The following is a 26,952-nucleotide window of genomic DNA, read 5'->3' as shown; positions in this document are numbered from 1 at the left end:
ATTCTGGCGCTCCCTGATGACAAACGTTGTGTGAACACCATCACCACCTTGTGTCATTAAACATCATGATCATGGTTTGCTTTGAAATCGAATGAAAGAAAGATCCTTGTCATGCTGACATTGTGTCTAGAAGCCCATAAAATATAAAGAATAACATTTATGAAATAAGATTTGAACGATGTAGAGAAAAAATCACATAATTAATCATGACTTAAATTTTACCATTCCACCTTTAAAAACAAAACAAAGTTTTTGCTTATTGTTGTGGAATTTTGGCTCGCTTGACCATTCAGGAGATATGACGAAGACTCAGGAACACAAATGACTTAAGTTGAAGTAGTTTATACAAACTTAACAACGATCCTTATCCAGACTTGTCTGTACAGGATACATACAACCTCCTATCGTATGAGGACAGAATGACCAGGGAGAATCATGCTTTTCTCTCACACTTGATGATGTTGATGATGATACAAATACTCCTCAGTAACCAGTGACTTCAGCTGTCAGATACGTGAGGAAAAATGTAGAAGAGAAAAAGCAAAAAGTGTTTTCTGATTTATATTTTAATGTTGAGACAATGTTAAATAATTATACATTAATTAGCTTGACCTTTGTTCAAATGTTACAGCCTCAAGCAAGAGTTGTATTATTATATTGTATAATATAATAATATAATAATATATATAATATTGTTTTTCATTGGTATTTATGTATAAAAATGCTGAAATGCAAATGTAAACAAAACTGTAAATGAGTGGACAAAGCCCTTCGGGAATGTTGTACCAAGAAAGTCAACATAAGTTTAACTTAAATTTAAAAAAAAATAATCTTATTTTACAATTGCTTACACACTTTTGTCAATACTTAGTTCACCTTTTCAAAACCTTGAGACAGAATTCAGAGGGTTTTGTCAGAAATTCTTCTCCTCATGGAGGTGGAAAGTTTGTAATGACATGTTCCTCTCTGACACAGTGAGTGCTGGACGTCAGGACATGTCTGCAGAAGACTGTCAGGATGAATCAGGCATTAAACAGTTTCAGAAGACAACAGAGGGTCTGGCCACAGCTTTTCTAAACATGATGTATTCCTAATGTGTGGCGGTTTTTAGTGTCAGTGTAATTACTTTAGTAGACGTTAGTACTACTAAAACAGTATTCTGTTGCAGCATGATGCAAAGTAGCACAATCCATGCAATTACAATAAATAAACAAACAAACAAACAAACAAACAAGACACCATGATGGCATAACACCAGCCGCACAGTAGTGATCGCTACTCCAGTACTGAAGATCTCTACTAGAGTATGAGTACAGTAACATTACTTAATTTAGTGTTTGTATCAGTTGAAACACACAGTGTGTTCGCTAACATCTGCCGCTCACATTGTCAGTTTATGAGAGCCTGAACATTTTTACACACCTGGTGTCCTTGCTTTAGTGTATTTTGGTCGTGTGTCTAACTGTTGTGCTGAGCGTCATGTTTGTAAAGAGAACTGTGTGAAGAGTTTTGAAAAAGTGAACTTGGATGTGACTTTGCAAATGTGAAAAACTGTCAGACCATGTCCACTCTTCTGTTTGTCTTCATTGATGATGTCACTGTTCTGGACTTGATCACGTCACAGTATGATTTCCATGTGGATGTTCAAGCAAAGAAACCACTGAGTCAGTTTATCTGGTATCCTGATCATTCTGATGGAGAAGTGGCTGCCTTTCATTATCTGAACTGGTATCATCTGATCGTTGACAACAACAGAAACGCCTACAAACTGCTTCCCAACACCCTGAATCAACAGTCTGTGATTGTCTTGGTTCAGTATGTCTTGGTACCTCATTAGTCCCAGTCGCCTGAAGTTGTCGGGTTCTTACAGCCAAGTTGAATCTTTCAGAGGTGTAGCACTCGTCATTGTTAGTTGCGACCATGTCATTGATTGTTTTCATGAAGTTGTTAACCTGCTCTCTGCTTCTTCTTATTCCCTTGTTCTCAAACACACAGTATCTACCACCACACTCAGACACAGGGGTTCCAGGCTTGATCTTCTGATCAATGGACTGACTTCCAAGAACATCTCCATGAGTAAAAACCACCATTGTGTAGTTTGGAGCATCACTGCTCAACAGTTTTGTAAGAGTATTAAGCAGTGAAGAGTCTGCACCAGACATCCTGCCAAGCTTCATCACAATTACAAAGGCGTGTGGTCCTGGCCTGGCCTTGGCTATAGATTCTGTAATGATCTCCTGGTACTTCTGACTGTGTAGCTGCTCTTCATCAGTGAATCCTGGAGTTTCAACCACTGTGACCCAGTGACCTGCCACCTCTGCTGATTTAGACATGCTCACAGTACTGACTGAGGTAAGGTCCCAGTCTGATTTAAACTGCTCTGATCCCAGGATTGTGTTTCCTGATGAACTTTTCCCCCCTCCAGGCAGACCGAGCAGCACGATCCTCCTTGTTGTCGTGGGGCGAGCTGAAGGACATCAAACACAGAGAGACATTAAGAAAATGATTTTATCACTTCTGACTGCCATAAAACCCTTCAGATGTTTTGTTGGCAAAATTATACAGCACATGTTGCCAAATCTCCTGTAGATTATTTCAGATTGCTTTGACTGAGTTGTAGAGTCCTGGGGTCAAATCTATATTAAACATGTGATTTTTTTACATATAGATCAGTGAAATGTCAATCAAAGGTGTATAGGTGCATTTATAAACTGACTTTCAATTATATTTATATGATTGATTTTATTAATGTTTGTATCAACACTAGTAACTAAAGATGCAGCCACAGAACAGAGTCATTGGGCTTCATATGTCAAGACATGGGTAACTTGAAAAACCATCAAATATAACCGTTTATTCAAAATGTATGTTTTTTGTTTTTAAAAACAGAAATTATAAAAACCCTGCTGACAATGTCCAGTTAAATGCCAGAATATTCACCTGTCTTTAGTGAGTGTTTAGTTCATGTGTCTTCAGTTCTAAGAAACATTGAATAATCTTGTGTTGAGTTATAAAGCTGATGGAGGAGAGGCTGGACAGGAAGTGATGTCACAACAACAAGTGGAATTAGACAAGTTGCCACTCCTGCAGTGCCATCCCCCCTAATATCTGTGCGTTTAAATGCAAGCTGTCCCAAGAAATGAACGTTTGTCTACTTTTACCTTTACTATCTGCTCCAACAGTAGTTGGATAAATATGCACACTAGACCTCAGTAGAACTCAGGTTGATAAGCTGATCAACTGATGTAAAGTCCTCAGCTGACAATAACCACTCAGACTACTTTTCCTGCGGAGAGTGTTTCCTGTTTGCTGGTTTAAAATGATCCTGAATGAGATCATGACTCACCTTTTCTGAGGTGGCCTGACTTCTCCAGCAGCTCTTTGACTTGTTCTTCTGAAGGAGTTTTATTGTTGAACACATGATGCCTCCCTTCAAATCTTTCAACAAGAGGTCTTAGTGGAGCATCTGGCTTTTCATTGATGTAATCATCCAACTGCATGTTATTTAAGTGGTCTCCAGCTGTGAAGAGCAGGTAACCCTTCTTGAGTCCATCATCTCCGATGACTCTGATAGCTGTTTCAACAGCCTTTTCCTGTTCCTTGGTGAATCGATCTATTTTAACCACCACCAGGAACAAACAAGGTGTGGAGAACTGCAGGACCTCCTGACAGCAGGTCTGAATCTCCCTCTCAGATCCTAATATTCCTGGAGTGTCCACTACTAAGATCTGCTTCCCAAAAACAGTTTCGGTAATTTTTGAGATATCTGTTGTCACGGATCTGAAGGAAAGTCTTGACTCAAACGCTGGTCGTCCCAGGATGGTGTTTCCTGAGGCACTTTTACCAACTCCGGAGACCCAGAAGGACAATGGTGAGACCCGGATCTGGATCAGGTTCAGGATCAGGATCCATGTTTGAGTGAACCAAAACCTGCAAGTGAAAACAGAAAGAGGTCAGAAAGTCTGGAAGGAATTTCTGGGAAAAAACTGAACACTGATAGAAAGGATTAGATGTTTTATAAACTGGTCATTTATATCGTAAAAAATAACTTTTACTGACTGAATTAATATTCAAGATCTGTGAAGGTGGTGACATCACTATAAGAAGTCTGACAGGTCAGAAATGAAGCGACCTGCTGTACTTACTGTAACCTAACATCGGGCTTTGAAGGATTGATTCAGGTATCTCAGTTTGTCCTGAAAATAAAGTGTTTGTTTGTTTGTTTGTTTTTTATCAAACTGCTGAACATCAATATGCTGGTTGTACAGGAAGTTCATTCATCCACAACATCTGGGAACATGGACCACAACCAGACACAACGTGTTGGAAAAGAAGATCCAAGAATACAGCTGATGCGTGAAGTGGCCAAAGTCATGCAAAAAAGGAGTGGAAAACAGTTCAATGAAATCTGAGCAAGAAGAAGAAGAAGAAGTTCAAGGAACAGCTGAGAAGAAGTCAGAGAGGATGAGCGATATGATTTTCAATCTTTATTCCAAAGAAGTTGGGATGCCTCGTAAAACTTCAATAAAAACAGAATGCAGAAGAGAGCTGACGTTCAGATATTTTGGTTTTCTGTGATATATATTGAGATATGACAAATTACTGGTATTTGATAACAGCTCTATATGAAATAATAAAATCATTCTATACTGAGTGGTGATTTCCGCCTATTGGCAGATGTTTACACGAGAATGTTATGCCTGGTTGGTTCACGATGACTGGTATCATGTAGGCTTCCTGTGTGTGTGTGTGTGTGTGTGTGTGTGTGTGTGTGTGTGTGTGTGTGTGTGTGTGTGTGTGTCAAGATCAACATTGTGCCATGATCAGGTACAGATACAGACAGGCAATGTCTCCACATTTATCTGCAACACTGACAGATCGTCTCTCTCATGAAATAAAAATGGCTTCTACTTACAATATACATCAAATGACTTGAATGAAAGATCAATAAAAAGAAACTAAAGCTGAAAACTGGATAATACTTGAAATCTTATTTATGCTGCAAACAGAATAAAATGTTTGTGTCAGGAGGGAAGAAAGAGCTGATACAAGTCATGAAGTAGACAAACTCACCTCAGCAGTCGATTGAAATAAATAAACGTTATTTCCTTAAAGTTAACGTGCCCCTGCGTTATGACGTAGATCAGTTTCAGTTCTTCCCGGGAGACCTTTCAAAATAAAAAAAACCCGATTTGTCTATATGGTAACACATAATATAACATAATATCTATCACATCATTAAAATAAACAATTATATATGATTAAGAATTGTATATTTGTAGTTATTTTGAATTTAGTTAATAGTTATTTCACTTATAATAAGCACTGAAATGATTCAAAAACTATTTAATTCATTATTTATTGGAATCTTGCAATTGCTGTTCATGATATTTGTAAATGGTTAAAAATACTGTGTGTTCATTTATAAACATTATTTGACTGGCCATTAGAGAGTTAAAACTGATATTTTGAACCTTTACGATCGCTTAATAAATGTTTTATGACCCATGTCATGTTTCTTGAAATTACTTAACTAAACCATATGAACTATAAATTTACTATTTATTAATCACAAGTTTTGTTCAGCAAGATAATCTTGACTCATAAATGTCACTTATGTGATTTTTGAAGCATAAATTAAATTTCCAGATGTAAAAAAGCTCATGTTGGGCTTTAAACGGGCTAGATCACGGTCACATTAAGTAAATGTCACCACTACTTGGTGTCTTACTACACAATTACTATATGTGTTTTCTATAAACTAATCAATATACAAGTTGTGAAGTCAGAGTCGGAATAGTTTGTAACTCAGGTGGGCCTGTAAAGATGTACAGGTGAGTAGATAGGCCTAAGTCTGTGTGTTCAGTGTGAGGAATATTAACGCCCGGACCGGTAGTTTTACTGTTTTGAAGACACGTAAGATGTTTATAATTAAATTGTGGAACATTTAATGATGTAGTTTTTTATGTCGTAGAACGTGCATATATCTTCAGCCTCTGGTAACCACAGACCTTATTTTATTAATTTAACTGAAAAACCAATTAAAAATACTCAATGACTTTGAGAGGAGGGAACCGGAAGTGCTAACAGATTTCCAGGTTTTAGGACTCCACCACTCTATTCCTCACTTACCTTCTTCTTCTTCTTCTGTCGGAATTTGAGTCCAGTTTTCATCGATGTGCTGGCACTGACGTCATTTACTAAGCGATTGCTGGTCCTGTCAAAATGCAGAAAAATGCAGAGATTTATATCATAGCCTTGAAAATGTTCTCGATGGATGGGCGTCAGGACTTTTGGAAGATTTACTCCATCTGTCATCACATCAACGTTAATATAAGTCTGTTGTTGCTATTAAGACTTTCATCGATCAGGTCGGTCGTTGTTTTCTTTTTACTAAGAGTCGTCGAGCAAACGTTACTGACATGTTTCATAGGTTTAAAGCTGTCAATGTTATTTTATTTATTTATTTGTTTTTTTGTTTGTGCTTTACTTTCGCTTCTTAACAAAATGGCGGCCGAAACAATTCTTTCATTTTCAAATTCAAATGTAACAGCTCAGTCTTTAATTGTTATGAGTTATTCTGTGGCCTACAGATGAACAATTAAATTCTATATTCGTTATATTAAGAAAAAAGTCGAACGATGAAAACGAGTGATATTAAAAACGATGAACATTTTAATATGTGTGTACACACACATATATATGTATATGTGTGTGTGTGTGTATGTGTGTTAGAGTTAGGTTGTTGAGAGTCGTAAATCTCAAAACTACAATTATTATTTAAAGTTTGTGTTCATAATTTATTGTTTGAGATTTAAATCTGCAACAAGTCTCTTCAAATACTAAATACATGCCACAGATTTATCATCACATCATATCAGACAGAATTATGTTATGTATAATCTGCTGGTTGTGACTAATAAGTCACAGACAAAATTTAAGATCTTTATTTGAGTGTTAGCAATTATGAATAGACTGATTATAGGCCTGGACGATTGTCCACGCAGATAATCAGCATTTTTACAATTGTTGTTTTTGTGTTTGAGTACCGATAAAATACATTATTCTAGAATGAGCTATGCTGGCCCTGATTCAACATCCCTCTTCTGTCCACACATCAAGTGCAACAACCTTATCAGGGATTTTGGCATGTAGACATCTCTGTAAAGAAAAATATCATTTTAATAGGTTGCTGAGAGTCTTAAATCTCAAAATGATACTGAATGAGTTCAATCTTATATATCCTCCGATAAAAGTTGTATCATAATATCAGACAAAATGATGTTTACTATAGTCTGCTTCTGTGACTAATAGGACACAGGCAGCTGTTCATCATGTCTTTAATTTGCGCTTTTGGTGTTTTTTTGTGTCTGATTGCCGATAAAATAGATTAATGTAAACACAAGTACTTCAAGATCCACCTGTATTTGACTCGTTATTGATCCAGGACAACACACATTAACATCAACTGCATCTGTTATGACTCCAAGTATATTGCTGCTTACAGTGTTTAATTGCAGTAACTTGGCTGTTTCATAAGTGATCCTCATGGTGTGAAATAATAAGTTCTTTCTTCTCTTTCTCTGAACAGCACGACAGAGAAGAAGAAATTCCATGGTTATACCTCTAGGTGAGAAACCTTCCATCACTTCGAATGACTTTTACAATTTAAACCAACTTTTCTTTCACAAAAATCACAATTTAAAGGTTATAATGTTTGCTTAGCATGGAGACAAGGGAATAGATTGGACACTGGCTACCGGTGACTGGTTTAATGAAAAAGTGCCAAAAGGGAGGGTTGGACTCTGAGTAGAGATATCTGAACTCTGATGGTCCAGTGGAAGGGAACTACCTCCATCTGTAGTTGTGATTGTTTTAACCCCTTACTTCGCAAAACTAACCCAACTGGTGTGTCATGATGCTTTGCTAGTTATTTCCTTATCTTAAATTTTAGGTTCAAGATTCAGCTTCCTTGTCACTATAAAATACGGCATTGCACAATGAAGTGCAGTTGTGGCCCCCTCATCACTGCTCACAGACTAATTTATTGTCATCGTGTTGTATCTGACACTGCAAACACATAATTCTACAGTCCTTTGAATATAATTAGAAAAAAACACTTTCAAACATAGTTTCCAGTATGAAATTTCTCTTTATGTTTCAGCTAAGACAGTATTAGCTGTTTAGTGAATAGGAGGAACTAAAGGAACTAAACAAATATTATATTTGTAACAAAAAACGACATCAAAAAGGAGTTTTTTACTAAATTAATTGACTTTAATGTTGTTTCTAATGACATATGGGAGTTTGTTTTGCATCGTATCTTGACATTTCATCTTGTGGTGTGTTATCTCTTACAATATCAGTGTGTCACACCTTGTTTTCTGTTGTGCGTCAGACTTCAGGCTGGTTCTTGTTGGAAAAACTGGTGCTGGAAAGAGCTCCAGTGGAAACAACATACTGGGAAGAGACGCCTTCGGTGCTGCTGTCAGTCAGTCCTCAGGTAACACTTATACGCACTGGTTATTAGTTAATGTGTCAATCTGCTAACAGTTTCCTCTATTATAGCTGTGTGATGAGGTTACAGTCGGTGGATTAAAGCAACATCAGGTGCATGTCGTGGGTGTAATATTTCCTCCTTGGGCACTGAATGATGGTGTTGGATGTGAATTGTGTTCTGCAGAACTATTTTAGTATTGAAGAAATTTTAAACTATGAAACTCTGTTCTGTGTGATCACAGAGTCATGCTGCTAAAACACACCAGATTAATGACCGTCCACACCACAACGATGACTAAAACGCTCAATATAGATTGACAACACACAACCATAAACACAATCACAGTGGTATCTTTGGCATCACCTTCAGAGTGATTTGTTGAATGACAGGAAAGCTGACAGCCAATGAAAATCCTTCTAAATTTACTGGTTCATCAATTGGCTTGATTTTGGGGACATTTTTATAAAATGAAAAAAAAATAATGCTGAAGGAGTGCTTATAATATTGGTTTCTAACTGTAGCCAACCTCTTTTATGTAAGCTAATTAACTGCTTATAGGAAACACCTTATAGATGGTCAACTCTGATTACACAGTCTTGGTTATCAGTTACTTCCTAATAAACGGAATTTGTCCTCACTGATGTACTCTTTGACGATCGCCAGGAGAACTGATGGTGACGCATAAATAAAAAATATTTCTCAAAAGATGACAACTAACATTAACAAAGAGTTATTAAACTCCTCTAATTTCTAAAGAATTTGTAAAATTGTCATTCTGTCTGTTTCTTTGTGTGATGTACAGCAGTAACAGGTTGTAAACATCCTTATTCCGAAACATTTTCCTTGTGCCTGGCACCACTATTTGCAGAATGTTATCGTTCATCAATGTGGATGCTCACACAGTGATCAGTCCTCTTGCATGTTATTTGAACAGTCGTGTATCTGTGTGATCATCTCCTTCATCCTGTAATTGTGAATTTCATTACGTTTACATGCACAGCTTAGTCGGATTACAGCCATAGTTCGACTATGCTACTCAATCAGACAACTGCAATTGTCCGAGTATGCAGGCCGGTGAGAAAATCGGATTATTGGCCGAAGCATGTCATACCCCGGTACGATAGGTGGCGCTGTACCCATTTCAACTAGTGGTGACAGAGCCACCTCCGGCTGACCTCTTTACGTCACCAGCTGCCTCGGCATTCGAGAAAGATGGTGTACGAAGAGTGAAACGAGGCTACATCTTTTTACATTTCGTATACGGTGTACATGATAATTACACGAACTAGATGCACAATGGCGCTCTTTCTTGCGGTTATTTCAGAAGAAAGACGCCTCCGCCATCTTTCTACTTCTGGCTCACGGGCCCGGGAAAGAAATCTCGCGCCTGCGCAGAACGCAAAAACCGATCCAATCCGATGCAACGTATACATGCAGGAGTAATGCGACTATCAATTGAATAATCTTGGTGTTTTAATTCCACTATGAGAAATCCAATCCGGTCCGATTTTAGTCAGACTAAGGTGTATACATGTATCTCAGAAATCTGATCATAATCGGACTAACCCAGTAATTCGGTTTTCTTGAGTGTCATGTAAACGCACTGCTTGTGGGTCAGATTACAAGTCATGTGTTTTTTCTCCTCAGTGACCAGAGAGTGCTGTAAGCAGAGCGATGTGGTCTACGACAGACAGGTCACAATCATCGACACTCCTGGCCTCTTTGACACCTCGTTACCTGAGCAAACAGTGAAGAGAGAAATCGCAAAATGCATCAACATGTCGGCCCCGGGGCCCCACGCCATCCTGCTGGTCATCAAGGTGGGGCCTTTCACCAACGAGGAGCAAGATGCTGTCAGGCAGGTGGAGGAGATCTTCGGAGAGGACGCCTGGAAATACACCATCATCCTCTTCACCCAGGATGAAGAAACTGGACCAGACATTGAGCGACAGCTGGTGGAGGCTGGACCTGAGCTGCAGTCTATCCTGAGGAAGGCAGGAAACAGATATCATGTCCTCAACAACGACAAGACCAACGATCGAGGACAGGTCCTGGACCTCCTGGAGAAGGTGGAGGGGATGGTGACCAACAATGAGGTCCAGTTTTACTCCAACTACACCTACCTGCAGGTGGTGGAGATGTTGAATCAGAGAGAGTCAGCGCTCAGAGAGTTCTACCAGAAACAAATGGAGGAGAAAATTCTAGCTGTGGAGTCAAAGTACAAGAAGATGCTGAGTGAAGTTCAGCAGGAGCATGAAAAGGTGGAGAAACGACTTCGGTCTGAGCAGCAGGAAGTGAAGCGGTACTATCGTGCTTTAGAGAGCGGAGTCCGTCATGTTGTAGAGCAGACTGTGCCAACTGACTCCATGGAAGACATCCTTAAGTTTCATGAGGCGCTGAAACTTAAATTCACCTCATAAACTCTGATGGACCCTCGATGGCTGTGACATTATCAAGTTTTCTATAAAGGTTAGAGTTTTTTACTGTGGACATTGTGATTATACACCAATTTGGTAGACATGTTGTGATAAAGGTTGAAACTTCCTGATCTGTGCAGGCCTGGTTAAGCTCTGCTCTCTGCAAAGGTAATGCGGCGACACATTGTGGCAGAAACATGAAACATCAACACTGAGATCACTGCTATGAGATTTGATGTTAGACATCAGTGTACAAAGACAGTGCATAGGACAAATGTACAGGATGATACAGGCATAGAAATTGAAAGTACACAATAATATGCAATGAAAACACTGCAATGTGTTTTTTATTTCATAAAGATTGGTTCCCTAACCCTAACCCCACCCCAACCCTTCCTTATGCCTCATAGTGGTTTGGCCCGCTGCCCATCAACCTGCACCTCTCACACCTGTCTCTGTGGACCATCCCTCAGCATGGTGCTGGTGGTGCTGGTGGACCATAGTTAGTAGAATACAGAACATTAAACAAATCAAACTGAAATCATGTAGCTGTTATATATGCAGGACAACACTATATCTACAGATGTGTAACCTGTGTCTTGGCATTTACTCTACAAATGTGTGAACACCGTTAATCCATAAGATGTTCATTAATGTGGTGCTTTGTAATTGTAATGGAGGGTGCTGTCACTCATCGTATCACTCAGTGAGCCCTCATCCACTTTGGATGGGGACACAGTCATCCTGGGGGAGATCGCTCCCAACAGGATAGAAATAATTCCAAGCCAACCGCCAGGATGAAAGTTAGCTAAGTTAAAACAAGACAAGTTAAACTGAACGTTTGTTTAGGTTGAATTTTCTGAAACAATGCCGTGTTAATGCTCTGGTTAGGTTTATGCACAAAAACCACTTGGTTAGGGTTAGAAAACATCACGATGTGGCTTAAATATCTGTTTTGGTCACCATGGATAGATGGAGATGGTCAGATATCATCTGAGAAATAGCCTGTTTTGGTTGCCACAAAAATGGCTGGAAATGTCTCCAGGCTTATATACCCTGTGCAAGGCGTTTCTGCTGTTGTGGGGTAGCTACTCAGCTCATTTTCAACATGCATTATCAATGTTTGTAAGAATTTTCTTCTGAAATCTATCTCATCTCAATAAAGGCTTTAAAACTTTTTGCCATTAGAATGCCGTGGATTTTTCTTTCTCATCCTCAGGTGTTGTTAGTATGCCCACCATGCTGCAAACAATCTACAGTTTACAGAACAGTTGTAGAACAAGGCAGAAAAACAAGTGCTACCTATACTGCCCTACAAAGGTGAAACGATTATTTAACGTAAAAATGCAGATTCAGAACTATTTAAAAGATACTGTATATTGTGCAAAGTGTACTAACTCTTTTCTTCTTATTTTCTTCCTGATAATCTAAATCTATGTTTTTTCTTGTTATGTTTTATCTATATTTGTTTTATTGTTTGCATGTTTAAAAACTTTAAATAGATGAGTTATTCAGAAAAAATCAGGCAATAAAGTAATATTTGGTGTAACCTATCAAGATGACTAAATACTGTGTAGATATATATATATATATATATATATATATATATATATATATATATATATATATATATATATATATATATATATATACAGTGTCATTGTAGAATTCATGCAAACATATAGAATCATATGCTGTCAAACAATATAATCGAGTTCCTGTCTTATTAGACAGCTCTTATAGACTGCACTAACTTCAGCCAAAGCTCAGAAAAATCATCATCAGTGCAGTTACTACACTTTTTTTTTTAAGTCACTGCAATCTTAACATCACTTCTTGTCTGAGATATAGTAACATAGAACTTACTAATGTTGCCACGACATAAAAACTGAAATTAAAAGTTTGATTTCAGTCATAACTCAGTTTTTAACCAAAACTGTAGTTACTTCATGTTGGCTTCGTAGAGTAGAATAAACTGCCCTAGCTTACTTATGAAGGGTGATGATGCTGAATGTAGCCTGCAGACACAGCTCAGGGCTGTACTGTATTTATCAGTCACCCTCCCAAAAGGGTACGAGACCTCTTAGGTTGCATTTTGCTTGATTGTTATATGGACACCAGCTGAGTCTGAGTCTGAAAATCCCAGGATAGAGATTCAACAGTTGCTGTCTCCAGTAGCACAAGATCCATTAAGGCTAATTTGGGTCACTAGTGTTGTGCGATCAAAGTCCAAGGTCGAAAGATCATGTCCAAAATCCACATCCCGTTACAATTACGGCTTGCAGGCTTACTGGTGTTACTTGCTTGAATTCATGTTGTTAATTCAACATAGCTGTCCAATCATTGTTCAAGGCCAAAAATTGTCCAGAGGCAGATATGAAGAGGTCCAAATCCATGTTTAGATTGGGAACACTGATTATGTTTTTCCCCTGAGACCTACTGAGCCTTTTAAAAATTGATTTTTTTTGTGTCAGATTGATCTAAAGATCAGTTTTTATATTTTTAATGTATTTATTCATGACTCTTATACCTGTTATTGCAGTCCGGCTCGGTGAGAAAATTAAAAATTATTTTACACTTATGAATCTTATGACAAAACAAAAAACTATTATAACTATAATTATTTTCCATATACCTATGCCACAATGCAGCTAAACTTAGCTGATGCACCTGATGTCTCACCTGACCGGTTTCTTTCTTCTTTAATAACCCTCTCAGCCATCCTGAACAGGTCACTGGTGAAGTGTTGTCCAACATTAGCTGTGACCATCTCATCTATCTTATCCAGGAAGTGTCTAACCTGCTCTCTGCTTCTTTTGGCTTGTTGTTTAACACACAGTATCTACCTCCACACATGGAGACCAGTGCTGACACATGTCTGTTGGACTGGATCAAATCATCAATGGACCTGCCCTCTAGATCATCTCCATGAATGAAAAGGACCATGGAGTACTGATGAGCATCACAAAAATCACTGTCGAACAGTTTTGGAAGTAGCTCAAACAATTTGATGTCTCTTTCAGTGATTCTGCCTATTCTGACCACAACAACAAAGGCATGTGGTCCTGGACTGGCCTCTACTATCGGCTTCATGATCTCTTCCAACAGCTGCTCAGGAGTCAGAACTTCATCAGTGATTCCTGGAGTGTCCACCACTGTGACCCTACGACCCTCCACTGTGGCAGATTCAGAGACAGTCTCTGGAGTGACTGAATTAAAGTCACAGCCTGGTCTGAACTTTTTAGATCCTAAGATGGTGTTCCCAGAAGAACTTTTCCCAGCTCCAGGAAGACCGAGCAGCACAATCCTCCTGTCTCTGGAATCATCAGCTGAAAGACACAAAGCAAATAAAAACACATCAGTCAACCTTCTCATAACTGTCTGAAAACTGTTTAAATGTCAGTGAAACAGCTTTAATCAATAGAGAAATGTGTCAGTAGAATAATAGACTGCTGATGATCTGAAAACACTTCAGTGGACTTTTAAACTATGAGGGATGGAGGTACATCCAGAGGACAAGCAGGGTTCACAGTTGTACATGTCAGTCGTAGATTTTGTAATTTACAGCAGCCTTTGCTTTCATCATGGAAAATAATCAGTATAGTTTGCTTTTTTTTACAGTTTGTCTACCCTCATTTAAGTTACTGCACTGCTTCAGGCAATCAGGGCCACACAGATATCAAAGACCTACTACTGAGGGCCAACTAGTTTGTACCTTCTGCACCTGCATGAGAGGAAATAACTCTCCATACCACCATAAGGCAGTAGTCTGCATTTGTCATTGAAAAGGGACACCATAAACTCAGGGGATATACCAACTGTTATTATGATCAATAATTTTCATACCATTCTCGTTAATACAGTCACTTATAATCAAAAATATGTCTGATAAAAAGTTGCAAATGCCCCTTGTAAAAAGACGGAGGCCTTGTGTGTCAGGGCCTTCAAAGGAACCGTGGCCCTGACTAAGACCAGCTGTGAGGATTTATTTTAAAGTCTGACAATGAGGACATAACACTATACCTTAGTGCCATGGAGGGAATGTGATATAATTCACACCCACATATTAATCATGTACATAACAAAGTTATGGTTTTAATCATGATTATATGTAATACTGACATCACACAGTACCTGGAGAATCAGAATCATTTGGAAGTGTAATTCACTTGTCCTCGAATATTGTCATGACTGTAGATGACCTAACCCCCAACCCTTCCTTATGCCTCATAGTGGTTTGGCCCGCTGCCCATCAACCTGCACCTCTCACACCTGTCTCTGTGGACCATCCCTCAGCATGGTGCTGGTGGTGCTGGTGGACCATAGTTAGTAGAATACAGAACATTAAACAAATCAAACTGAAATCATGTAGCTGTTATATATGCAGGACAACACTATATCTACAGATGTGTAACCTGTGTCTTGGCATTTACTCTACAAATGTGTGAACACCGTTAATCCATAAGATGTTCATTAATGTGGTGCTTTGTAATTGTAATGGAGGGTGCTGTCACTCATCGTATCACTCAGTGAGCCCTCATCCACTTTGGATGGGGACACAGTCATCCTGGGGGAGATCGCTCCCAACAGGATAGAAATAATTCCAAGCCAACCGCCAGGATGAAAGTTAGCTAAGTTAAAACAAGACAAGTTAAACTGAACGTTTGTTTAGGTTGAATTTTCTGAAACAATGCCGTGTTAATGCTCTGGTTAGGTTTATGCACAAAAACCACTTGGTTAGGGTTAGAAAACATCACGATGTGGCTTAAATATCTGTTTTGGTCACCATGGATAGATGGAGATGGTCAGATATCATCTGAGAAATAGCCTGTTTTGGTTGCCACAAAAATGGCTGGAAATGTCTCCAGGCTTATATACCCTGTGCAAGGCGTTTCTGCTGTTGTGGGGTAGCTACTCAGCTCATTTTCAACATGCATTATCAATGTTTGTAAGAATTTTCTTCTGAAATCTATCTCATCTCAATAAAGGCTTTAAAACTTTTTGCCATTAGAATGCCGTGGATTTTTCTTTCTCATCCTCAGGTGTTGTTAGTATGCCCACCATGCTGCAAACAATCTACAGTTTACAGAACAGTTGTAGAACAAGGCAGAAAAACAAGTGCTACCTATACTGCCCTACAAAGGTGAAACGATTATTTAACGTAAAAATGCAGATTCAGAACTATTTAAAAGATACTGTATATTGTGCAAAGTGTACTAACTCTTTTCTTCTTATTTTCTTCCTGATAATCTAAATCTATGTTTTTTCTTGTTATGTTTTATCTATATTTGTTTTATTGTTTGCATGTTTAAAAACTTTAAATAGATGAGTTATTCAGAAAAAATCAGGCAATAAAGTAATATTTGGTGTAACCTATCAAGATGACTAAATACTGTGTAGATATATATATATATATATATATATATATATATATATATATATATATATATATATATATATATATATATATATATATACAGTGTCATTGTAGAATTCATGCAAACATATAGAATCATATGCTGTCAAACAATATAATCGAGTTCCTGTCTTATTAGACAGCTCTTATAGACTGCACTAACTTCAGCCAAAGCTCAGAAAAATCATCATCAGTGCAGTTACTACACTTTTTTTTTTAAGTCACTGCAATCTTAACATCACTTCTTGTCTGAGATATAGTAACATAGAACTTACTAATGTTGCCACGACATAAAAACTGAAATTAAAAGTTTGATTTCAGTCCTAACTCAGTTTTTAACCAAAACTGTAGTTACTTCATGTTGGCTTCGTAGAGTAGAATAAACTGCCCTAGCTTACTTATGAAGGGTGATGATGCTGAATGTAGCCTGCAGACACAGCTCAGGGCTGTACTGTATTTATCAGTCACCCTCCCAAAAGGGTACGAGACCTCTTAGGTTGCATTTTGCTTGATTGTTATATGGACACCAGCTGAGTCTGAGTCTGAAAATCCCAGGATAGAGATTCAACAGTTGCTGTCTCCAGTAGCACAAGATCCATTAAGGCTAATTTGGGTCACTAGTGTTGTGCGATCAAAGTCCAAGGTCGAAAGATCATGTCCAAAATCCACATCCCGTTACAATTACGGCTTGCAGGCTTACTGGTGTTACTTGCTTGAATTCATGTTGTTAATTCAACATAGCTGTCCAATCATTGTTCAAGGCCAAAAATTGTCCAGAGGCAGATATGAAGAGGTCCAAATCCATGTTTAGATTGGGAACACTGATTATGTTTTTCCCCTGAGACCTACTGAGCCTTTTAAAATTGATTTTTTTGTGTCAGATTGATCTAAAGATCAGTTTTTATATTTTTAATGTATTTATTCATGACTCTTATACCTGTTATTGCAGTCCGGCTCGGTGAGAAAATTAAAAATTATTTTACACTTATGAATCTTATGACAAAAACAAAAAACTATTATAACTATAATTATTTTCCATATACCTATGCCACAATGCAGCTAAACTTAGCTGATGCACCTGATGTCTCACCTGACCGGTTTCTTTCTTCTTTAATAACCCTCTCAGCCATCCTGAACAGGTCACTGGTGAAGTGTTGTCCAACATTAGCTGTGACCATCTCATCTATCTTATCCAGGAAGTGTCTAACCTGCTCTCTGCTTCTTTTGGCTTGTTGTTTAACACACAGTATCTACCTCCACACATGGAGACCAGTGCTGACACATGTCTGTTGGACTGGATCAAATCATCAATGGACCTGCCCTCTAGATCATCTCCATGAATGAAAAGGACCATGGAGTACTGATGAGCATCACAAAAATCACTGTCGAACAGTTTTGGAAGTAGCTCAAACAATTTGATGTCTCTTTCAGTGATTCTGCCTATTCTGACCACAACAACAAAGGCATGTGGTCCTGGACTGGCCTCTACTATCGGCTTCATGATCTCTTCCAACAGCTGCTCAGGAGTCAGAACTTCATCAGTGATTCCTGGAGTGTCCACCACTGTGACCCTACGACCCTCCACTGTGGCAGATTCAGAGACAGTCTCTGGAGTGACTGAATTAAAGTCACAGCCTGGTCTGAACTTTTTAGATCCTAAGATGGTGTTCCCAGAAGAACTTTTCCCAGCTCCAGGAAGACCGAGCAGCACAATCCTCCTGTCTCTGGAATCATCAGCTGAAAGACACAAAGCAAATAAAAACACATCAGTCAACCTTCTCATAACTGTCTGAAAACTGTTTAAATGTCAGTGAAACAGCTTTAATCAATAGAGAAATGTGTCAGTAGAATAATAGACTGCTGATGATCTGAAAACACTTCAGTGGACTTTTAAACTATGAGGGATGGAGGTACATCCAGAGGACAAGCAGGGTTCACAGTTGTACATGTCAGTCGTAGATTTTGTAATTTACAGCAGCCTTTGCTTTCATCATGGAAAATAATCAGTATAGTTTGCTTTTTTTTACAGTTTGTCTACCCTCATTTAAGTTACTGCACTGCTTCAGGCAATCAGGGCCACACAGATATCAAAGACCTACTACTGAGGGCCAACTAGTTTGTACCTTCTGCACCTGCATGAGAGGAAATAACTCTCCATACCACCATAAGGCAGTAGTCTGCATTTGTCATTGAAAAGGGACACCATAAACTCAGGGGATATACCAACTGTTATTATGATCAATAATTTTCATACCATTCTCGTTAATACAGTCACTTATAATCAAAAATATGTCTGATAAAAAGTTGCAAATGCCCCTTGTAAAAAGACGGAGGCCTTGTGTGTCAGGGCCTTCAAAGGAACCGTGGCCCTGACTAAGACCAGCTGTGAGGATTTATTTTAAAGTCTGACAATGAGGACATAACACTATACCTTAGTGCCATGGAGGGAATGTGATATAATTCACACCCACATATTAATCATGTACATAACAAAGTTATGGTTTTAATCATGATTATATGTAATACTGACATCACACAGTACCTGGAGAATCAGAATCATTTGGAAGTGTAATTCACTTGTCCTCGAATATTGTCATGACTGTAGATGACCTAACCCCCAACCCTTCCTTATGCCTCATAGTGGTTTGGCCCGCTGCCCATCAACCTGCACCTCTCACACCTGTCTCTGTGGACCATCCCTCAGCATGGTGCTGGTGGTGCTGGTGGACCATAGTTAGTAGAATACAGAACATTAAACAAATCAAACTGAAATCATGTAGCTGTTATATATGCAGGACAACACTATATCTACAGATGTGTAACCTGTGTCTTGGCATTTACTCTACAAATGTGTGAACACCGTTAATCCATAAGATGTTCATTAATGTGGTGCTTTGTAATTGTAATGGAGGGTGCTGTCACTCATCGTATCACTCAGTGAGCCCTCATCCACTTTGGATGGGGACACAGTCATCCTGGGGGAGATCGCTCCCAACAGGATAGAAATAATTCCAAGCCAACCGCCAGGATGAAAGTTAGCTAAGTTAAAACAAGACAAGTTAAACTGAACGTTTGTTTAGGTTGAATTTTCTGAAACAATGCCGTGTTAATGCTCTGGTTAGGTTTATGCACAAAAACCACTTGGTTAGGGTTAGAAAACATCACGATGTGGCTTAAATATCTGTTTTGGTCACCATGGATAGATGGAGATGGTCAGATATCATCTGAGAAATAGCCTGTTTTGGTTGCCACAAAAATGGCTGGAAATGTCTCCAGGCTTATATACCCTGTGCAAGGCGTTTCTGCTGTTGTGGGGTAGCTACTCAGCTCATTTTCAACATGCATTATCAATGTTTGTAAGAATTTTCTTCTGAAATCTATCTCATCTCAATAAAGGCTTTAAAACTTTTTGCCATTAGAATGCCGTGGATTTTTCTTTCTCATCCTCAGGTGTTGTTAGTATGCCCACCATGCTGCAAACAATCTACAGTTTACAGAACAGTTGTAGAACAAGGCAGAAAAACAAGTGCTACCTATACTGCCCTACAAAGGTGAAACGATTATTTAACGTAAAAATGCAGATTCAGAACTATTTAAAAGATACTGTATATTGTGCAAAGTGTACTAACTCTTTTCTTCTTATTTTCTTCCTGATAATCTAAATCTATGTTTTTTCTTGTTATGTTTTATCTATATTTGTTTTATTGTTTGCATGTTTAAAAACTTTAAATAGATGAGTTATTCAGAAAAAATCAGGCAATAAAGTAATATTTGGTGTAACCTATCAAGATGACTAAATACTGTGTAGATATATATATATATATATATATATATATATATATATATATATATATATATATATATATATATATATATATACAGTGTCATTGTAGAATTCATGCAAACATATAGAATCATATGCTGTCAAACAATATAATCGAGTTCCTGTCTTATTAGACAGCTCTTATAGACTGCACTAACTTCAGCCAAAGCTCAGAAAAATCATCATCAGTGCAGTTACTACACTTTTTTTTTTAAGTCACTGCAATCTTAACATCACTTCTTGTCTGAGATATAGTAACATAGAACTTACTAATGTTGCCACGACATAAAAACTGAAATTAAAAGTTTGATTTCAGTCATAACTCAGTTTTTAACCAAAACTGTAGTTACTTCATGTTGGCTTCGTAGAGTAGAATAAACTGCCCTAGCTTACTTATGAAGGGTGATGATGCTGAATGTAGCCTGCAGACACAGCTCAGGGCTGTACTGTATTTATCAGTCACCCTCCCAAAAGGGTACGAGACCTCTTAGGTTGCATTTTGCTTGATTGTTATATGGACACCAGCTGAGTCTGAGTCTGAAAATCCCAGGATAGAGATTCAACAGTTGCTGTCTCCAGTAGCACAAGATCCATTAAGGCTAATTTGGGTCACTAGTGTTGTGCGATCAAAGTCCAAGGTCGAAAGATCATGTCCAAAATCCACATCCCGTTACAATTACGGCTTGCAGGCTTACTGGTGTTACTTGCTTGAATTCATGTTGTTAATTCAACATAGCTGTCCAATCATTGTTCAAGGCCAAAAATTGTCCAGAGGCAGATATGAAGAGGTCCAAATCCATGTTTAGATTGGGAACACTGATTATGTTTTTCCCCTGAGACCTACTGAGCCTTTTAAAAATTGATTTTTTTTTGTGTCAGATTGATCTAAAGATCAGTTTTTATATTTTTAATGTATTTATTCATGACTCTTATACCTGTTATTGCAGTCCGGCTCGGTGAGAAAATTAAAAATTATTTTACACTTATGAATCTTATGACAAAAACAAAAAACTATTATAACTATAATTATTTTCCATATACCTATGCCACAATGCAGCTAAACTTAGCTGATGCACCTGATGTCTCACCTGACCGGTTTCTTTCTTCTTTAATAACCCTCTCAGCCATCCTGAACAGGTCACTGGTGAAGTGTTGTCCAACATTAGCTGTGACCATCTCATCTATCTTATCCAGGAAGTGTCTAACCTGCTCTCTGCTTCTTTTGGCTTGTTGTTTAACACACAGTATCTACCTCCACACATGGAGACCAGTGCTGACACATGTCTGTTGGACTGGATCAAATCATCAATGGACCTGCCCTCTAGATCATCTCCATGAATGAAAAGGACCATGGAGTACTGATGAGCATCACAAAAATCACTGTCGAACAGTTTTGGAAGTAGCTCAAACAATTTGATGTCTCTTTCAGTGATTCTGCCTATTCTGACCACAACAACAAAGGCATGTGGTCCTGGACTGGCCTCTACTATCGGCTTCATGATCTCTTCCAACAGCTGCTCAGGAGTCAGAACTTCATCAGTGATTCCTGGAGTGTCCACCACTGTGACCCTACGACCCTCCACTGTGGCAGATTCAGAGACAGTCTCTGGAGTGACTGAATTAAAGTCACAGCCTGGTCTGAACTTTTTAGATCCTAAGATGGTGTTCCCAGAAGAACTTTCCCAGCTCCAGGAAGACCGAGCAGCACAATCCTCCTGTCTCTGGAATCATCAGCTGAAAGACACAAAGCAAATAAAAACACATCAGTCAACCTTCTCATAACTGTCTGAAAACTGTTTAAATGTCAGTGAAACAGCTTTAATCAATAGAGAAATGTGTCAGTAGAATAATAGACTGCTGATGATCTGAAAACACTTCAGTGGACTTTTAAACTATGAGGGATGGAGGTACATCCAGAGGACAAGCAGGGTTCACAGTTGTACATGTCAGTCGTAGATTTTGTAATTTACAGCAGCCTTTGCTTTCATCATGGAAAATAATCAGTATAGTTTGCTTTTTTTTACAGTTTGTCTACCCTCATTTAAGTTACTGCACTGCTTCAGGCAATCAGGGCCACACAGATATCAAAGACCTACTACTGAGGGCCAACTAGTTTGTACCTTCTGCACCTGCATGAGAGGAAATAACTCTCCATACCACCATAAGGCAGTAGTCTGCATTTGTCATTGAAAAGGGACACCATAAACTCAGGGGATATACCAACTGTTATTATGATCAATAATTTTCATACCATTCTCGTTAATACAGTCACTTATAATCAAAAATATGTCTGATAAAAAGTTGCAAATGCCCCTTGTAAAAAGACGGAGGCCTTGTGTGTCAGGGCCTTCAAAGGAACCGTGGCCCTGACTAAGACCAGCTGTGAGGATTTATTTTAAAGTCTGACAATGAGGACATAACACTATACCTTAGTGCCATGGAGGGAATGTGATATAATTCACACCCACATATTAATCATGTACATAACAAAGTTATGGTTTTAATCATGATTATATGTAATACTGACATCACACAGTACCTGGAGAATCAGAATCATTTGGAAGTGTAATTCACTTGTCCTCGAATATTGTCATGACTGTAGTTGACATGACATGATTCTTGTTCCTTGTTTTGTGATCGGTTGTCACGATTTTGTCTTGTGTTTTCTTGTGTTTGATTTCCATGTCTTTGTATCTTGTCTTGTGTCTTGTTTTTCCATGCCCTCATGTGTCCTTTAAGTTCTCCTGTGTATTTTCCTATGTTCTTCCCTCTGGCTCCCTCTGTCTATTGCTTTGTTCCCTTCATGTTCTCATGTGCTCCTCCCCTTCGTTATCTCACCTGTCGGTCCACCTCACCTGTTCCTCGTCTTGTTATCAGTGTCTGTGTATTTAGTCTCTGTGTTCCCTTCACTCCTTGTCTGGTCATTGTTCTTGTCAGCCCCTGTCTATGTCCATGCGCTTGTCCATGTTCTTCAACTCCCGTTATGGTAGGTTTTGGTTTTGAGTTTTCCATGTTTGATTTGAACTTTGCCTTTTTCTTTGTACTTTGTCTTGCCTTTTAGTTGCTACTTTGCCTTGCTGTTTTTGGTTGCTACTTTGCCTCTTCCCCCGTTTTGTCTGCTTCTGTTTTTTGTGTTCAGCTTTAAAATAAAGCTCGCTTTTTGTTTCCCCATATCCTTGCCTCTCGTGTAACTGCATTTGGGTCCACCTTCCCCTTTCCATAGTCTTCTCTTTAACCCCCTGCCTGACAGAATATAATACAAGCCCCATTTTTCCAACATCATTTCAAGAAATAAAAAAGTCTTATGTTGGGCAATATGGAATTAGCAGAAATTTCTTGAGAAAATGGTAAATAGTCTGCATTTTTATTGGGCTTTTCCAGTCTAACTACAGCTCAAAGCATTGAACAATACATGCCACATTCACACACACACATTCATACACTGATGATGGCGGCTGCCATGCAAGGCGCCACCTGCTCATCAGGAGCAATTTGGGGTTCAGTATCTTGCTCAAGGACACTCAGAACTGGCGACCTTCCGATCACTAGATGACCCGCTCTACCCATTGAGCCACAGCCGCCCCAAAGTACTAGTACTAATGTAGGACGAAGTATTAATATATTCATAACAAAAATAGACATAAAAATTTGTCACAGCACCGCATGTCTTCTGTCAGAAAGGGAAGTCGCAGTCGTAGTAACAGTAACTCGCTGGCCGACATGACTTTCGCAGGGGCAGTGAACATTTTAATGCTAACAGCATTAAACGAGAGCAGCAGAGACATCACTGTAACACCTTCAGATTATCAGTAGTCTAGTAGCTACTTCTCCATGACACTGCAAATAAAACAGGTTTTTCTTAAAACAGTGTTGATATCATTAAGATTTTACGGCTACTACAGGAGCAAATGCCATCATTTCAGTTCCATAGATCATAGTATGTCTGTCTTGGATGGCTATTGGATGACATTATGGCTTATAATTATCATCCTCTATTCAGATCAGAATACGACAGTGATTTTCACCTGTTGAACTTCACTGTTGAGCGCTATACCTTCTAAAGTTTACTCCGTCTTGGAATACATCATCTTTGACTTCATGATCACTGGATTCTTGACTTCACAACTGCAGGTGTACATTATCAATGTTTCATACTTTTCGCACTCTGTCAGACTTGAGGCTGGTTCATGTTGGGAAAACTGGAGCTGGAAAAAGCGCGACTGGAAACACCATACGAGACGCCTTTGGTGCAGGTGTCAGTCACTTCTCAGGTAACACCCTTAATCACACGCATGATGGACATCGGTCAATGTGTCACATTGCTTAACATAAACCAAAGTCTTACTGACGTACTTCTCTTACATGTTGTTCGAACAGTTGTGCGTCTGTGTGATCATCTCCTTCATCCTGTGCCGTGAAGTTGTTTCAAATTAAACACCTTGTATTTTCTCTCCTCAGTGACCAGTGAGTGTTGTGAGCAGAGAGATGCAGTGTTTGGTAGACAGGTGACCGTCGTAGACACTCTCAGCCTCTTTGACACCTCGTTACCTGAGAGCACAGTGAAGAGAGAGATCTCAAAATGTATCAACATGTCGGCCCCAGGGCCCCACGTCATCAGACTGGGGACATTTACAGCAGAGGAAAGGGATGCTGTCAGGCGGGTGGAGGAGATTTTTGGAGAAGACGCCTGGAAGAACACCATCATCCTCTTCACATATTGAGACAAAGTAAAGTCAGACATCGAGCGACAGCTGAAGGAGGCTGGACCTGAGCTGCAGGAGATCATGCGGAAAGCAGGAAACAGATATCATGTCCTCAATAATCTCAAAATCAACGATCGAGGCCAGGTCCTGGAATTGCTGGAGAAGGTGTAGGAGATGGTGGCTGACAATGGAGGATAGTTTTATTCCAACTACACCTACCTGCAGGTGGTGGTGATGTTGAATCAGAGAGAGGCAGAGCTCAGAGAGTTCTACCAGCAGAAACTGGCAGAGGAAATAAAATTTGTGGAGTTAAAGCACAAGAAGATGCTGAGTGAATCTCAACAGGAGCATGAAAAGGTGGAAAAACAACTTCAGTCTGAGCTGCAGGAAGTGAAGCGGTACTATGGTGTTTTAGAGAGCGGAGTCCGTCATGTTGTAGAGCAGATGGTGCCGACTGACTCCTTTAAGGAAATTCTTTCCAGGTTTAATGAGACCCAGAAGATAAATTTACTTTCCTAAGAGCTTCTGAAGCGTAGGGTGGCACCATCCTCCAAATTTCGATTCAAAACATTTTTTTTTTTTTTTTGACACTGACGCACAACATGATATGTTAGATTATCATATATGGATTTGTAAAGATCAACAGTTGATTGGCAGTTGTCAGGCCATAAAACCATTTACGTTTTTAAAATCTTCTTTAAAATGATGTGAACATTTTACAACAGCTTGACTCTATCCTGATGGCTTTTTGCCAGTTTGGATGAGGCAAGTTCAAACAATAAGCAACAAAAGTTAGAAATTCAGTTTGTTTCAAAGTTCAGTGTTCTCAAATCTAATGGAGTCAGATGATGACTTAAAATTCAGGGAAGCGCCCTAGTGATGAGAAGATTGGTTCTTTAAGGTTGGATGAGCTAACAAGCTAACAGCAGCGTCAGTTAGTAGCAGTTAATGGTTATTTAGCAAAAGAAACTTATCTGACGTTGAAGAAATGTTTTAAAACGCGGAGAGTTGAGACAGAGCAGCAAAGGACATCAGATGGAAACTAGAAAACATTTCTTCATAGAATAAGATCCAGTTTCACCGACGTGGTGTTTGAGCCATAAAGCCTTAAGAACTCTTCTGGGTTAGCTCGGTGAACAAGAGTGTTGCTGAGCAGCGGCTCACTTTTCTTTAGAGGCAAACCATTAAACTAACAAAATAAAATGACAACAAAAAATCAGCTGGCATCAATAGTCCAAAATCAGATCAACAAAGAGTCGAGGAAAAACACAAGCTTTAAATACACAAGGGCTAACAAACAAACCAAACACAGATGTACACAGGAAAAAGGGCAGGAAAAAGACAAAGACAGTAAGTGAAAAGTCACAACAAGACACATGGGGATATAATCTACAACATGAAGCAGGAACAAATAACCAAAAACCCAAACCATGACAACATAGGGTGTTGTAGGGATCACGTATTTTGTTGGCTAACCCAGAAATTAGCATCACCCTGATTCCCTCCACAAGAAGCCTATGGGGTTTTTGAATAGGATTTTGGATTATTGCCAAAAATATTATCTCTGTCAAACACAAGTTGTTACGATACTTACAGGATTTGTTCAGCAAGATAATCTTAACAGATGAACACCACTATGTGATTTTTGGAGCGCAAATTAAATCTCTGGCATTAAAAAGCTAACGTTAGCTACTGACTATATTACATTTAACATGATCTTGATGATTAGGTCCAGTCCAACAGATGTCTTCTTCTTTCATCCTACATTTTTAGACAAATATCACTTATTGAAGCACTAAAGCCTTAAACATGTACTTATAAAAGTAAGCCTGCTTACTGCTTAGAATTCTATTTTGATATTTATGTATTTTTGTATTTCACTTCTTTGAGGGTGAAAAACTGCCATAAACACGCCATGAGAATATATCTAATCAACATATTAATGGTAATGGAATACACATATGTAATTACAGTCAGATCCAGTTTTGTAGTTATGATTGAGCAGTCATATTATGATTATATTAATCTACACATTCACACAGTTGCCCTTTTTTTTTTTTTTTTTTACCAGCTGTCCTTTCTGCATTCAGCAG

General features: G+C 38.7%; 1 protein-coding gene and 2 pseudogenes across 1 annotated transcript; 2 read left to right on the top strand and 1 right to left on the bottom strand.

The window, feature by feature from the left end:
- Positions 1–326: 326 nt before the first annotated feature.
- Positions 327–19,065, bottom strand: LOC115578030 (GTPase IMAP family member 8-like; annotated as a pseudogene).
- Positions 7,565–12,104, top strand: LOC115578034 (GTPase IMAP family member 7-like). The gene is made up of 3 exons (XM_030410893.1): positions 7,565–7,630; positions 8,399–8,503; positions 10,148–12,104. The coding sequence occupies exons 1-3, from the start codon at positions 7,615–7,617 to the stop codon at positions 10,918–10,920; spliced, it is 894 nt and encodes a 297-aa protein (XP_030266753.1). The 5' UTR covers positions 7,565–7,614; the 3' UTR covers positions 10,921–12,104.
- A 4,023-nt stretch (positions 19,066–23,088) lies between the features above and the next one.
- LOC115578033 (GTPase IMAP family member 7-like) lies at positions 23,089–25,448 on the top strand (annotated as a pseudogene).
- Positions 25,449–26,952: the final 1,504 nt, after the last annotated feature.

Source organism: Sparus aurata, unplaced genomic scaffold (assembly GCF_900880675.1).
Source record: "Sparus aurata unplaced genomic scaffold, fSpaAur1.1, whole genome shotgun sequence".
NCBI classification, from domain to species: domain Eukaryota; kingdom Metazoa; phylum Chordata; class Actinopteri; order Spariformes; family Sparidae; genus Sparus; species Sparus aurata.
This window is presented reverse-complemented; position numbering and strand designations above follow the sequence as displayed.

What these genes read in the sequence shown, in the direction of transcription:
- LOC115578034 (XM_030410893.1), top strand. An exon ending in TGCTGTCAGTCAGTCCTCAG is followed by an intron (nt 8,504 to 10,147) that starts GTAACACTTATA and finishes TTTTCTCCTCAG; the next exon opens with TGACCAGAGAGTGCTGTAAG.